At 33.9% G+C, this 16,435-nt stretch overlaps 1 protein-coding gene across 5 annotated transcripts in view; it reads left to right on the plus strand.

Annotated features, from left to right (window-relative positions):
• LOC136039977 (uncharacterized) overlaps positions 1–16,435 on the plus strand; it is a 152,268-nt gene that overhangs the window by 130,809 nt on the left and 5,024 nt on the right. For all 5 annotated transcript variants that reach the window (XM_065724034.1, XM_065724038.1, XM_065724037.1 and 2 more), the window contains exon 6: positions 875–1,157. In XM_065724034.1, coding sequence (XP_065580106.1) covers positions 875–1,157 — 283 coding nt within the window. The remainder of the gene's footprint in view (positions 1–874; positions 1,158–16,435) is intronic.

Raw genomic sequence — 16,435 nt, forward strand, 5'->3', positions numbered from 1 at the left:
CGATTATGTCCGTGTTTTGGAACGATTAATGTGTTACAAGAGAGCTATAAATTGTTTAATATCATTCAAGCTGAATCTGGGATAAGTTTAAGGCTTTTTTAGAGCAATATAGGCTTACTTTTATATGAATTTATATTTTGTTTCATTAAATGACATGGTCAAGCATAAATGTATTATTTTGATGTCTGTTTTACAACGCAGGTAATTGCTGAAGAAGAATAACCATTGTTATTAGCAAAATAAGTGTCCAGTGATAATACACGATCTTATTTTCTGTTATCTGAAGCGACACTCATACAAACTAGTGATTACGTAAAGCTGACACAAGTCAAGTGATGCGCAAAAGTATGACATACTGTTCGGACTTTTAAACCTCAGACAGTAACAACAAAATTTAAAACCAGGTCGTTTTCGGTTAATCAACTTTGTAATCTCTCAGTCATAACATAGATTTGTCAAGTCTTGTTTGATCAAATATAAGTGTCTAATATTGAAAAAAACCTTGTTCCCCGTTAAGGAGTCAAATTTTGCATTCGTTCAGCTTAGCTTGTGTTGCTATATTGTACTGCTTAAAACTTGACATCGGTACTGTTTCTGTTTTTCAAAAAAACAGAAACGAAGAAATATCATGTCAAAAAACAATAAAAAAAAACAACAAACAAAACAGAAACAGATCCATAAAAAACAAGTAACCTGTTTCCCCTTTCTGTTAAGTTTTTTTGGAAAAACAGAAACAGGTTAAGACAAAAACACAAACAGATGTAAAAACATAAATGGTGCCGATGCTTACTTAAAACCAGTAGCTGAATTATTTTCCTTGCGTTTCTGGGAGTATTTTGTTCAAAGTCAATATTAAATAATTACTTAAATTTAGGTTGACCGAAGCCACCTTCGTCACTATCCCTTGGAAGAAGTTGAAGAGACTGGTCTTCAATCCACAACTTTGGGGCTTCAGTTCAAAGTTCGACAAAAGCATTTCAGGCATGGAGGGCTCAAAATTAAGTGCTTAGCAACGCTTGCTGCTCTTTACTGGCGGAGTGACGAAAGGAGTGCAGAACCAGCTGCGATGAGGTCTCCGCATAATCTCAATGAACACGAAGCCTATGCTGCAGTCTCACCAAATAGCGAAGGCAACAGTAACTGGTTTTATAGTATTGGTAATATGCTTGCCAAAATATTTGCTTTGCCTTCAGGCTTTCATTGAAATCTTTTGACTTATTCGGAAAAATTACGAACCTGAGTAATTTGATATATTAACAATAATTACAATAAGAATAAGTTTTAATGCACTAAAAGTCCTAGGGTCATTGCAATACAACACAAAAAAAAATCCAACACAACACAACACTAAATAATAAAACACTAAATGCAATACAACAAAACACCAAATAATTGACATTACATAAGCAAAGAAAAAATAGATCATCAAAATCTACTTCCGTGTTCCATTACTAGAGTGTTCCATTAGCCTGAAAAATGGTCTTAATTTTGTTCTTATTACATTCACCACCATCTTTCACCAGATATATACTCCCCATGCATTTTATCTCAGTATTCAATAAGTTCTTCACACTCATGCATAACATGACACCCTCTCACATCTATACTTACACACATCGGGCAACAGTAAAAACCACCCTGCCCCTGCCTCCTCCCTAAATATTTCCTTTTTACTCAAAGTGGAAAACTATTCCACCTCAATTCAATAATATACTTTAATTTTTCCTTTTTTAAATTCACCCTAAACAAAATGAGAAATGCTATTAAAATATGTAAACTGTTAATTAATATTTTCACTTTAACGTCAGCTTAGAGCTAAAGTTGCCAAAGTGTTTCAGATCGAATGACCCAGAATTATCTTAGTCTTCTTTACAGAAAGTTCAAAGCTTTTCTTTATCATTACTTTATTAAACTTATGATTTGACGTCTTTGGCCAGGTGAAGTCCTATATGATTTTTTTCGCCATTCTCAAATACGAAGGCCCTAAAAGCCAAAGGGAAACTAGATCTGCGTTGAAGGGGCAACGTGAGGTGTTGCGGCAACCTTTTTTCAGCTTCACCGAGTAAAGTGTTGCCAGAGCAATACTTTGGTTTTGTTTCCTCGCTTCGATTAAACGCTGAAATTGTTAATTTGTAAGGATCTTAAAATAAAAACTAGGTACGCCAACTCGCAAAAATTTCAAACCCCTCATCGCTGAAGATGATTGTAGCCTAAAAGCCGATGATTACTTACAAGTCCTCTACATGTCATACCACTGGAACCAAATTGGTCTTACCATCAAATACACCGGAAACAAATAATAGGTACACAAACTAGCAAGAATTACGAACCCCTCTTTGTCGAAGATGATTATGAGCTAACAGCCGACTGTTGCTTAAAACTCCCCTATATGTCTCACAATTGGTATCGGTCTATTTTTGGTTTCAGTTTGTACCTTACTATTGAAGTTGTCAACCTCTTTAAACTTTCAAACTGGTATATCTCATGAAGGAATTTTTCTACCAAAAAATGAATGACATATACTTTGATCAACTCATAAAGAGCTATCGACTCCCGTCGAAAAAAAAATCTATCAATCTTAGGTCAAAAGTTGACTTTTTTTCCGTGAGACAAGTCTCTAACGTCATCACTTAGAAAGAGCAAAGGATAAACTCTAATTTCTTTAGCAAAGAGAGAACTTTTAAAGTTTGAGAGGCACATCTGATACCATTTCTCTACTGCAATCTCAAGTGCAAAACACCGAATGATAAAACTCAGCTGAAATCACGAACAGAAATGGGTAGAAACAATTGAATTTGGCCCCAGGCAAGAGTTCTACAAAGCTTTCCAAAATGCAAAGTTATATTCGTCAATCCGGCCTAAGGTCCACACTTTCCGTAAAAACCGCAGAGGCTAGACCCTTACCACATTCTAGGAATTAGCTGAAATCGGGTTGCTAGGAAAAAAAACACGACAAAACCAAAGTGTTGCTCTCAGAACACAATGAGAAACAAATATAAAGAGGCATGAATGATAATACAAACTAAGTGGCACTATTGTGGTAGGTTAACAAAAATTTATTGTTAATTATATACTTACTAATATATTATTAATCCCATATAATCATGATATACACATATTTATACATATAGTTTTCAATGAGATGCAAGTGACATAACTCGCTTAAGAACTTATACAGTTAAGAACGCTGGAGGGGGCAATGGTTAAATTCCTGTTTGAAGTAGTTTGTTAGTTTAAGCTTGAGTCAAGTGTTAAATTTAATTTTTACTCATTTTAGCATTTATTTATCAATCAGTATATCGTTTCTGCTCATTCAGGGTTCCATTTATTCTTTGGTTGCAATTCCTACTCATTTTAGTCATCTTAGGCATTATTATGGGAATATATTTCTATTTGCCTTAAGTTTATAAAACTCGTTCGAAAAACTTCTGTCTTAGAAAATTTTGTTTTACAAAAACACTTACTAATAGACTAACATACAACAATTTAAGGATCGTAATTAATAATTATTTTGATAGTAAAATGAATAGCTCTAATTAAAACACGCTAAAAGCTAATCATAAAGATCCTCAAGATCTTACTTTGATAACTTTTTTTTGCTTTTAGGAACTAAAACATCAGCAACGCGTTCATTCCCAAAAGCTAGACCTTTTTCAGACCTTTCATTCACTTTTTGCTTTTTAATTTGGTGCCTATTACTACCATTAACTGCATTATTGTTTTCGAAGCTCTTTATCATTAAAAATCCCAAATACCGATTTTAGTTTAATTTTATTTGATACAAATGGCCAATTAAATTCCACTAAGCTAATTCAAACAATTAGAGTTCATTTTTACTGCCCTTGATACTTTAAAAGAGTGTAAGAAGAAACTACTCAAAAAAGATACTAAAAACAGCACAAAAACCTCAATTATGCACTAAATTATTTTATACACTATACTGAACGGAGGACTAAAGAAACTTCATGAATTTAATGGAACAAAGTAAGAAGACGAAAGAGGATTATAAAATAAAGAAATGAACAAAACAAAGAAAGTTACTTGAATTTGTTCTCGTGATGTTTATATTAAAAAATCTATTTTTGAAACCAAACGTTTCCAGCGTGTTTTTATATGTAAAATGAAACATTTTCCATTGTATATTCCGTTTCTTTCTCAGTTTATTTTAATGTAATCGACAATATTCTTTGATTTAAGATAAAACAACTAGGAATAATTTAAAATGAACAAAAATTAAACTAAACAATGACGGCAAACTCACAATAAAAAGAATTGCTAGGATGTTGGATTAGACCTCAAGGTAATCCTCAAGGGAATCAAGCTATGGTGCCTTTCTTAAGTAATAATAGAGATCTATTTACCAATTTCTACCATTTTGTGTCTCAAAACATAAATTTTAGTCGAAACAACACCAAGCTGCTGTCGAGAGAAAATTCTAATCACCAAGAATCACCAAGAATCACTAGAATCACTAGGATCACCAAGTTCTACATGAATTTTTTCCCAAACTAAGAGGTCTTACTGCCACATGGTGTCATGCTCAACGTATAAAGTAAATTGCTATAATCTATATATATACGAGTGACGTCATGTTTGTGTGTCGACTGACGTCATTATAAGGATTGAGCTGTATGCGTCATGAAGTTGTTTGTCGACTGATGTCATGTTTGTCAACTGATGAAATTACAAACTGGGATACCGGGACTCAAATGACGACCGAGACACAGGGAATATAAATGACGACCGGGACACAGGGACACATCATTAGAATAATGAGGTATAGATCTGAATACGGATTTTTTTTCCCATGGACAATATTGAATATATTTAACCTACAGTGTCAATAACGGTTGTGCAAAAAAACCAATAATGCATTTCCGCATACCAGCTTTTCGGGGAGGGGAGGTATATAGTCATTTTTTGGGGGGTGGAGTGGATTTCAATTCGTATAAGGCAAATTGGTGAAAATTATAAAGTGATTATTCAATTATCCTCCCAGTTTGAGAGATCATGCTGCCATAAGATGCTGCGTTCGTCCCCAAAAGCGTGCATACAAATAAATAACAAGTAAAATAAGTTCACCTTAGTTCTGCCCTAAGATGGATGGATAGATGATAGACTATTTATCAACAAGTGAAAATAGCATTCTTTTTATAAATCAAACAGTTCGTCATAACGAACTGCAGTAAGGAGCGACCCTGTTCAATAGTAATGGAATTTTGATACCAATAGCTACATTAAAAGAATCGCATTTTAATGCTGATTTTAAATATATAAGTTTCATCAAGTTTAGTCTTACCCATCAAAAGTTACGAGCCTGAGAAAATTTGCGTTATTTTAGGAAATAGGGGGAAACACCCCCTAAAAGTCATAGGATCTTAACGAAAATCACACCATCAGATTCAGCGTATCGGAGAGCCCTACTGTAGAAGTTTCAAACTCCTATCTACAAAAATGTAGAATTTTGTATTTTTTACCAGAAGGCAGATCACGGATGCGTGTTTATTTATTTGTTTGTTGTTTTGTTATGTTGTTTTGTTTTTTTTTTCCAGGGGTGATCGTATCGACCCAGTTGTCCTAGAATGTTGCGAGAGGGCTCATTCTAACGGAAATGAAAATTTTTAGTGTCCTTTTGGAGTGACAGAAAAAATTGGAGGGCACCTAGGCCCCCTCCCACGCTAATTATTTTCCCAAAGTCAACGGATCAAAATTCTGAGATAGCCATTTCATTCAGCGTAGTCAAAAAACCTTATAACTATGTCTTTGGGGCCAACTTACTCCCCCAGAGTCCCCGTGGGAGGGGCTACAAGTTACAAACTTTGACCAGTGCTTACATATAGTAATGGTTATTGGGAAGTGTACAGGCGTTTTCAGGAGGATTTTTTGGTTGGGGGAGGGGTTGAGAAGAGGGGGATATGCTCGAGGAATGTGTTATGGGGGAGGAAGAAAATTTCCATGAAGGGAGCGCAGGATTTACTAGCATTATTTTAAAAAAAAAAAACAATGAAAAAATAAACATGAAAAAGTTTTTTTAGCTGGAAGTAAGCAGCATTAAAACCTAAAACGAACAGAAATTATTACCCATATGAGGGGCTCACCTCCTCCTAATACCCCGCTCTTTACGCTAAAGTATTTTTAGTAATTTCAACTATCAATTTCAACTACGGCTTTTATGATTCAGGGGTCATTTTTAATGAATTGGGACAAAATTTAAGCTTTAGTGTAAAGAGCGAGGCACTGACGAGAGGGCGAACCACCTCATATATGTAATAAAAACATGAGAATACAAAAGTTCTTTGTGTAAGCTAATTTATAAGTTACGCATATCTTATACTAATAAAAAGATTCGTAAAAAATTAAAAGTTCTAGTTGCCTTTTTAATTAACCAAAAAATCAGAGGGCAACTAGGCTTCCTCCCCCGCTCTTTTTTTTCTCAAAATCATTCGATTAAAATTATGAGAAAGCCATTTAGCCAAAAAAAAAATATGCAAATTTCGTTTTAATTATTCCTCTGCGGAGAGCCAAAATCAACGCATGCATAGATTCAAAAACGTTCAGAAAATAAATAAAAAAACAAGTTTTTTTTAACTGAAAGTAAGGAGTGACATTAAAACTTAAAAAGAACAGAAATTACTTGGTATATGAAAAGGGCTGCTTCCTAATCAACGCGCCGCTCTTTACGCTAAAGTTTTTTACTGTTTTAAAAAGAAGGGTTGATAGAAAGAGTCAAACTTTAGCGTAAAGAGCGGGGCGTTGATGAGGAAGCATCCCTTTTCATATACGAAGTAATTTCTGTTCTTTTTAAGTTTTAATATCGCTCCTTACTTTCAGTTAAAAAAACTTGTTTTTTTATTTAATTATTCAAAGAATCAGTATATCACCTTATTCTGCTTCTTTTTTAAATAAATGAAAAAAACAAGTTTTTTACTAAAAGTAAGGAGCAACATTAAAACTCCTTACTTTCAGTAAACAAACTTCTTTTTTTTCATTTAATTCTTGAAAAAGACTTATGCCAGCTGTGTCCATCTCAGCTGTGCCGACTCAGAGTATCTGTCTTGGCATTTTCGCCAGTTAGTCATGGATTGATGGCAACTTGATTTTAACTCTCGGGTAGTTTTTATATTAATGTATTTATACTTGTCTGATTTTTATCTATCAATTTCCTTTTTCATTTTGTTTGTTGCAATGATCATGTAAATAAGTTGTGTGATAAATATTGTTTCATATGCCTACCTACAAAAGGGTGGAAGATATGAGGAGCTCCCCAAGATAAGCAGTGTTCCAGTGATTCCCCCCTTAAGAATATAAATGTTCCTTCCTTAAAAATTATTTAGCCTTTCGGGCTTATGTCAATATAATCTGAAGGTGTCATTTCTTTTTCAGGAATAAATTGTATTTTACAACTTTAGCATATGGCCTTGGCTATTGCTAAATGGCCATGGCAATTGCAACGAAAGCTCCCATCACATTAATATTACACCAAATATCACAACAGAAGTAACAGCTAAAAACGAACAGAAGTTAATTAAAAACAGAGAAAAAAGTTTCTTCAAATGAAAGAAAAGTACGACATCAAAATTTCAAATAACTAAAATTGCTCAACATCAGCAACATCAACATTCCTCAAGTCCCTTGAACCACAGTCCCTTACGGTAAAGTTTAAACAGTTCTTAACCATTGTTCTGAATATGAGGCGAGATGCCCCCTCACCCTATAACCCTCCTCTCTTTACGCTAAATTTCAATATTACTTTAATAAAAAGCATATATACATATATATATATATATATATATATATATATATATATATATATATATATATATATATATATATATATATATATATATATATATATATATATATATATATATATATATATATATACAATCAATATAGTTATTGAATTGTTTTTACTGATTGCCTTTTTAAACATTTAAATAGAAAATTTTACCTTTTACACGGAAATATGCATAAACAAGCTGTGCCATTCTTGAGTCCTTACGAAAAATGCTTTATATTACATTCAAAGTGTCCTTGTTTAAAAGTCATTCTTAAAATATTAGGAGAAAGGTCAAGCTTTTAAGAATTGGAAAAAAAATTACCCAAAGTTGAAATTTTATCGTAAAAAAAGATACTGTCGATTGAGGTAGCGCCAGACCCCATCATATTTGGAGTAATTTCTGTTCGCTGAAAATTTCACTATCGTTTCTAAATTTCACTTAGAAAAAAATATAGTAAATAATAGAAAAAATCGGAAATTAAATATTTAAATTAAAGAAAACTGCACATACAGCTACGGTGCTTTTGGTAGTATTGGGCAACAAATAAAAAAAAAAGAAACCTGGGTGAAAAATAGTGAACAAAAATTTTTGGACCAAACATTTAAGAGAGTATAGCTTTCCTTGAAGATTCAGGAGTCAGCAAATTTTTAATATTTGAGCTTTACTAGTCAAAGAAAATAGTCAATTTTACTAATTAGCTTTACTTTTTTAATTTCACGTTTGACATGGCAATACTGGCAAAATACCGTTAAATACCGTTCATAATTTAAAAAAGCAAACTAAAAATCTCAGAAAAATGGGGTTTTCAGGTATAAACAGACCTAATATGGGTCCAAGAGGCAAAGAAAAGGTTTTGACATTCTCTGTACTTTAATAGATTCTCACGATTATCAAACAGTTCGTGGTAACGAACTGTAGTAAGGAGCGACCCGGCTCAATAGTAACCAAAACTGCAAAAAGTGGAATTTTGATACCAAAGCTACATCAAAAGAATCGCATTTAATGCTGATTTTAGATATATAAGTTTCATCAAGTTTAGTCTTACCCATCAAAAGTTACGAGCCTGAGAAAATTTGCCTTATTTTAGAAAATAGGGGAAAATATCATAGAATCTTAAGAAAAATCCAACCACCAGATTCAGCGTATCAGAGAACCCTACTGTAGAAGTTTCAAGCTCCTATCTACAAAAATATGGAATTTTGTATTTTTTGCCAGAAGGCAGATCACGGATGCGTGTTTATTTTTATTTTTATTTTTTTCCCAGGGGTGATCGTATCGACTGAGTGGTCCTAGAATGTTGCGAGAGGGCTCATTATAACGGAAATGAAAAGTTCTTGTGCTATTTTTAAGTGACCGAAAAAATCGTAGGGCACCTAGGCCCCCTCCCACGCTAATTATTTCTCCAAGTCACCGGATCAAAATTACGAGATAGACATTTTATTCAGCATAGTAGAAAAACCTTATAACTATGTCTTTGGGGACGACTTACTCCCCCACAGTCCCCGCGGGAGGGGCTACAAGTTACAAACTTTTGACCAGTGCTTACAGATAGCAATGGATATTGGGAAGTGTACAAACATTTTCAGGGGAATTTTTTGGTTGGGGGAGGGGGAGAAGAAAGGGATATGTTGGGGGAACTTTCCATGGAGGAATTTATCATGGGGAAGAAAATTTTCATGAACAAATCGCAGGATTTTCTAGCATTAATTAAAAAAAAACAATGAAAAAATAAATATGAAAAGTTTTTAGCTGAAAGTAAGTAGCAGCATTAAAACATAAAACGAACAGAAAATATTACGCATATGCGGGGTTCACCTCCTCCTAATACCTCGCTCTTTGCGCAAAAGTATTTTTAGTAATTTCAACTATTTATTCTACGGCCTTTGTGATTCACGGGTCATTCTTAAGGAATTGGGACACAATCTAAGCTTTAGTGTGAAGAGTGAGGTACTGACGAGGGGGTGAATTCCCCTCATATATGTAATAAAAACATGCGAATACAGAAGTTCGTTACGTAAGCTAATTTGTAAGTTACGTATATCTTTTACTAAAAAAAAACGTTCGTAAAAAATTGAAAGTTCTAGTTGCCTTTCTAAGTAACCAGAAAATTGGAGGGCAACGAGGTCTCCTCCCCCGCTCCTTATTTTCTCAACACCATTCAATCAAAACTCTAAGAAAGTCATTCAGCCAAAAAAAAAAATATGCAAAATTCGTTTTAATTATTCGTCTGCGATGAGCCAAAATCAAAACATGCATTAATTCATAAACGTTCAGAAATTAAATAAAAAAAACAGCTTTTATAACTGAAAGTAAGGAGCTACATTAAAACTTAAAACGGACAGAAATTACTTCGTATATGAAAGGGACTGCTCCCTCATCAACGCCCCGCTCTTTATGCTAAAATTTGAACTCTTTCTCTCAACTCTACTTTTTTTAAACAGTAAAAAACTTCAGCGTAAAGAGTGGGGCGTTGATTAGGGAGCAGCCCCTTTCGTATATGAAGTAATATCCGTCCGTTTTAAGTTTTAATGTCGCTCCTTACTTTCAGGTAAAAAAAACTTGTTTTTTATTTAATTATATCTTCAGCTTGCACTGCAAATACACAGATCTCTTAGTTTCTTCCAATCGGCCACAAGAAGAAATGTATCATCATTCATATCAAATAAATCTCATTTTAAAGAGCTGTTAATCATGAGATTGACATCTTTTCAGGATAATGTGTGCGCTAGAGGTTTCATGTGAAGAAATATGAGAAAGATTCTACTTAAACACGTAAAAACTTCACTAGATTTACAGTGCCATCTATTTTGACGCAAATGTAAGGAAAAGTACAATCTAAAGAGAGAAAAAAATATATTACGACTTTATGATACGCAATAGTCGAATTAACGCAAAAAATACACAGCTTACTATTCGTCAGATAAACCAATTTTGCTGATTAGCATCTTTTATCTTCTTTTTCATGTTACATAGCTTTCACCCCCCCCCCTTCCTAACGATATATCCTGCAAGTAAGCAATAAGAAAAATTGCATAATTTATAATGCTTACCCTAGACCTATGGGGGAATGGTATGCCTGGGGGCGTAGTTATTATATAGACGTAGACCTTTTGACTAGTTTGAACAAAAAGACAATTACAAAATTTTGATCGTTGAAGAGGCCTAAGAATGGCAAAGAAAGGCGGATGCTGATTGTTCTCCAATCTTTCTTCAACATACTTTAAAATTTTCAACCTAATATCATCAGCTGTTCCTTTTTCTCAACCAGCAAGTACATAGTTTGTTTTGATTGTGGTTGGCATCACTCTCAACATTCCCTCAAAGTGTCAAATTAATGCTCTACGCTTTTTGAAGATATTAGATCAAATATTCCCTCTTTTCTTTATAAGAAATATTTTGGTTTACAATGGAACACTCACATAACTCAGATACCTTGCCCTATGGGGGTTTCCATACCCCGATTTACAGTTATTTGACTTTTAGACTATTTTGAACAAATTGGGTATCTCAAAATTTTGTTATAATGCATTTGGGGGAAAGTGTATGAGGGATTAGTTGCCCTCTGATCACTCTTGATTCTTAAAAAGGGCACTAGAGCTTTCGATATTCATTTGAATGAGCCCTCTTAAAAGTTTATACGACCACTCCTTTCATAAAAATTTTATATGTTGACAATGAGCAACTTGAATAACTAAAGGCTGCTTCCCCAAGAGCTAGGGAAGGGTATTATCAATCCCAGAGGTATAGTTATTTGACCTTTTTACTATTTTGAATAGAGTAGCTACCTCAAATTTTGATCGAGTACGTTTGGATAAAAAGGGCTTGGGGGGACTTGTAGCCCTCTGAGAACTTTTAACTCTGAAAAAGTGAACTATGATTTTCTCTTTCCAATCGAATGAGCCTCCTCCAAAATTTGTATGAACACCCTTTCCGAAAAATTATAATTAACAATAGACAGCTTACATAACTTAGAGTCCTCGCCCTTGGGACTACAGGTGTTTTTATCTGCCCTAATGTCATAGTTCTTTGGCCTTTGGACAATTTTGAACAAAATGGCTATCTCGAAATTCGGATCAAATTCATTTGGGAAAAAGACGTGGAAGGATAGGTTGCCCTCGGTCACTTTTGACTATTAAAAAGGGCACTAGGACTTCTTATTTCCAATCAAGTAATTCCCTTCTGGAACTTATATGACAGCCACTTCCTTATAAAGTATCTCCAGTAAAAAAAAAAAAAAAAAATGGAAAAAATAATGCTTTGAAGCCTTACGGCTCTTTTCAGTAGGCAACGCTATAGCGTTGCCTCTCATTAAATGTGTTTTATACCAAGTTCCACACTAAAGAATAAAGCATAAATCTAAGACTTGAAACAGCCTGATGTTGGCTTAACTAAGATTGCAAAATAAGAAGACAGCTATGATTAGTAAAAGGGAGCCTAAAATGAACACAATGAAAAATGGAGCAAAACTTGCCTCAAAGATACAAAGTTGAGTGTTTCTGCCACTCGAACTCCCAGGGAGGTTTGAATGTCATCTTTGTTTAACTGAAAACAAAATTTTATTGTTTATGCCAACTGTTTCATTTAGACAACTATTTTTTTTTAATGTATTTGAGTGAAATCGATTTGAGTAAAAAAAATTGTGACACAAAACCATTAATTTTTAATGCCGAAAATTTTTCTAAAATAGTTGTACCTCCCCCAACTTTTCACTAATGGTTGAAGCGTTCAAACTAATAATTTAAATAATTTCTTAGACTACGCTGCTTTTTTATTTACGAAAAATTAAGCTAGAAAATCGGGTTTAATTTAAATAAAGAATTAACAAGGAATAAAAAACCAACAACACATTAATTAAGAAAAAATCCAAATATTTCAACTCCACATCCGGGGGCCTTTATTAACGGAAAAAAAGGGAAATAGTTAAAAATAGTTAAGTCATCTAAAGAAAAAGACAAAAACAGCACACAGGAGAAAAAACCAAGGAACGAAAAGACAAGCAAACGAACAAACCAGCCCTTTTTTTCTCCCCTTTTTTCCAAAATTAAGTTGAACATATGGTTCGAAAGACCTAATAGAGATCTATCGATTAGTCTATTTAAAAAGGGCTTAAAAAAGAGCGTAAGTGTTTTTTACTTCTAAGTAGTAAACAATTCATCAATGTAGACGTTTCTAGAGGATACCAGTTAAAAAGTTAACTAGGAGTCAGTCTTTAAAAATTCAAATTTCTTAAATTCTGATTTGTGAGTAAGATTTTTTCATTGTGCGTTTTTGATTTTACTTTGTTCTGCTGTAAAATCAGGAAAAGTGGACTTAGACCCTTTTTTAAAAACGCCACGGATTTGTGATATTAGGGCCCAAAAACCATTCATTCAATTTTTCTGGAAATAATTTAAATAAGGCAAAACACAAGACACATGGGAAAAGATTGTTTTCAGGAAGTCTGGCTTGAGGCAAATGACTCAATTTTAAAGCCATTTTTCATAAAATTGAAAATTCCTGCCCAAGTCTGACTTAAAATAAGTTCAACACGGCTGCCCAACTTTTATCGAATTCACATGGGAAACATAGGATGTACCCGGGTATTTCGCATAACTTGGTTCACTTTACCCCTGGGGCTGCAATTATCATCATAGATTGAGCTATCAATAAAAAAATGTATTGTCCTTAGATAAAAGACTATTCAGTTTCTTAGTTCCACACTTTCTAAGTATGTTTTTAATAAACTGTTTCCATATAAAAATAATTTTCGAGCCTACCTACTCCAATTTACTCTTTCCCGTGCCTACAGTGCTTTTGGAAACTTTCTATTTGAATTTACTTCACTTTACCTGTAATACGAAAAGGTTAAATTTTCTTTTCATTTTCTCCACTGTTTATATCTATGCTATCTAATGAAATAACCAAGAGGGAAATTAAACTCCGAAACCTCAAAACGGTCTCTCAGAGGAAATTAGAAGGCCACTGGAGAATTTAACCTGGTAACGGATTTTAACGACTCTTGACGGATTTTAAGATCAGATTTCATTTAAAGAGGTTAGGGGTCATGGTCCAAATGCTTAATTAAAATTGACTAAATGGTTTTACTACACTTGTTAACTTAATTTACTTAAAGATGTAAACTCTATTCTGGAGAGGTAAGGGTGGGCAGGGGCTGAGCTTAAGTTGGGAGGGCAGGGGAGAGGGATTTGAGCATTGAAGAGTGATGGTGACTGTATTTGTTATTATTATTTTTCTTTTAAACTTTTATTTATCAATTATAAACTTATGAATTTATGAACTTATAATAGTGACTTAATTTTCACTGACATTACTAAGTGAGTTTCGATTTAGATTATCATGGATTTTTGTAATATTTCAAAGCAGTGATATCTGAAAATTTTAGTGATACAGTACTTTTTGTGCATAAAAGGGTTAGCACAAAATTTTGTGCTAGGCTAAGAAAGTGCATATTACTTCAGCCAATTCTGATACTACCACCATTACTGTTCCCCTGTACTACTGCTAATAGAGCTAAGGGTATTAAGGTGAAAAGAGCAGGGAATGTAGAGGCGATGCTGAACTAATTCATGTTATAATAAAAACACACTATGTGCATGTAGGTTGTCAAAACGGCGTATCTTGGGAACTGCGTGGGGTATTAATTTTGAACTTTCATTGAATGATGAGGAGGATGAGCAAATTACCTAAAGGCAATACGTCCATACTGCTACTGTTACTAATACTACTGCTACTGCTGTTACTACTGATACTACTACTACTACTACTGCTAATACTACTATTATTAGCTAATACTACTGCTAGCACTATGATTGCGACTCATACTACTGGAAAGCTAAGGGTATTAAGAATAAAATTCTAGGGGATAATGAGGGGAAATTGAAGTAGACGAAACAAACTATATGCATAAATGTGTTAAGAAGAAGTATCGACAATGTGAAAGTTTTATAGGTAAAACTTTCAGGGAATATTTAGAGGAATATTGAACTAAATCAAAATACTTTTTGTGCATGCAGGTTGTCAAAAGGGTATATCAGTAATATCCAGGGAACAAATTTTGGTATTACATTGAACTGAAACTACTACTACTAATGCAACTGCTACTATCCCTGCCACAACTAGTACTAATATCACTGCTGCTACTAGTACTGATTCTACTACTATTAAATAAAAAAAAACAAGCTTTATAACTGAAAGTAAGGAGCGACATTAAAACTTGAAACGAAAAGAAATTACTCCGTATGTGAAAGGGGCTTTTCCTCCTCAACGCCCCACTCTTTACGCTAAAGTTTGACTCTTTTTCTTAACTCTACTTTTTAAAGTAGTAAAAAACTTTAGCTTAAAGAGCGGGGCGTTGAGGAGGAAAAGCCCCTGTCATATACGGAGTAATTTCTGTTAGGTTTAAGTTTTAATATCACTCCTTACTTTCAGTTAAAAAAACTTGTTTTTTTTATGTAATTTCTGAACGTTTTTGAATTAACGCATGTTTTGATTCTGGCTCTCCGCACATAAATAATTAAAACAAAATATGCATATTATTTTTTTATTTTGCTAAATGGCTTTCTCATAGTTTGAATCGGAAGATTTTAAGAAAAAAGGAGTGGGGGAGGAGGCCTAGTTGCCCTCCAATGTTTTGATTACTTAAAAAGGCAGCTAGAACTTTTAATTTTTTATGAACGTTTTCATTAGTAAAAAATATATGATAACTTACGAATTAACTTACGTAACTAACTTCTATATTCATATGTATTTATTACATATATGATGGGGCTCACCCCCTCGTCAATGCCTTGCTCTTTAGACTAAATCTTAAATTTTGTCCCAATTCCTTAAGAATGACCCCTGAATCACAAAGGCCGTAGAACGAATAGTTGAAATTACTAAAAATACTTTAGCGTAAAGAGCGAGGTATTACGAGGAGGGGAACCCCTCATATGCGTAATAATTTCTGTTCGTTTTAAGTTACAAGCCTAAAAAAATGGTTCATTTTCTAAAAAAAAGGAGAAACGCCCCCTAAAAGTCATAGAATCTTAATGAAAATCACACCATCAGGTTCAGCGTATTTTAAAACCATAATGTAGAGGTCTTAAGCTTCTATCAGCAAAAATGTGGAATTTTGTATGTTTTGCCAGAAGAATGATCACGGATGTGTGTTTATTTGTTTTTGTTGTTGTTTTTTTCCAGGGGTGATTGTATCGACCCAGTTTTCCTAGAAACTCGTTAGAGGAATTACTCAAACGCAAATTCAAAGTTCTAGTGCCCTGTTTAAGTGACCGAAAAATTGGAGTGCAACTAGGCCCCCTCCCACGCTCATTTTTCCCAAAGTAATCCGATCAAAATTTTGAGACCGCTATTTTGTTCAGAATAGTTGAAAAATTTAATAGCTATGTCTTTGAGGATGACTTAATCCCCCACAGTCCCCGGAGGAAGGGCTGCAAGTTATGAACTTTGCCCATTGTCTACATATAGCACTGGTTATTTGGAAGCATGCAGACTTTTACAGGGGGAATTTTCTGGTGGGGGGTGGGGGGAGTGGAGTTAAGTAAGAGGATCTTGCCATTGAATTATTTTTCATGGGGGAAGGTAATTTTCTATGAAGCGAGTGACGGATTTCCCAGCATTGTTTAAAAAACGATCAGAAATTTAAATTGAAAAAA

The sequence above is a fragment of the Artemia franciscana genome, chromosome 20, assembly GCF_032884065.1.
Source record: "Artemia franciscana chromosome 20, ASM3288406v1, whole genome shotgun sequence".
NCBI classification, from domain to species: Eukaryota; Metazoa; Arthropoda; class Branchiopoda; order Anostraca; family Artemiidae; genus Artemia; species Artemia franciscana.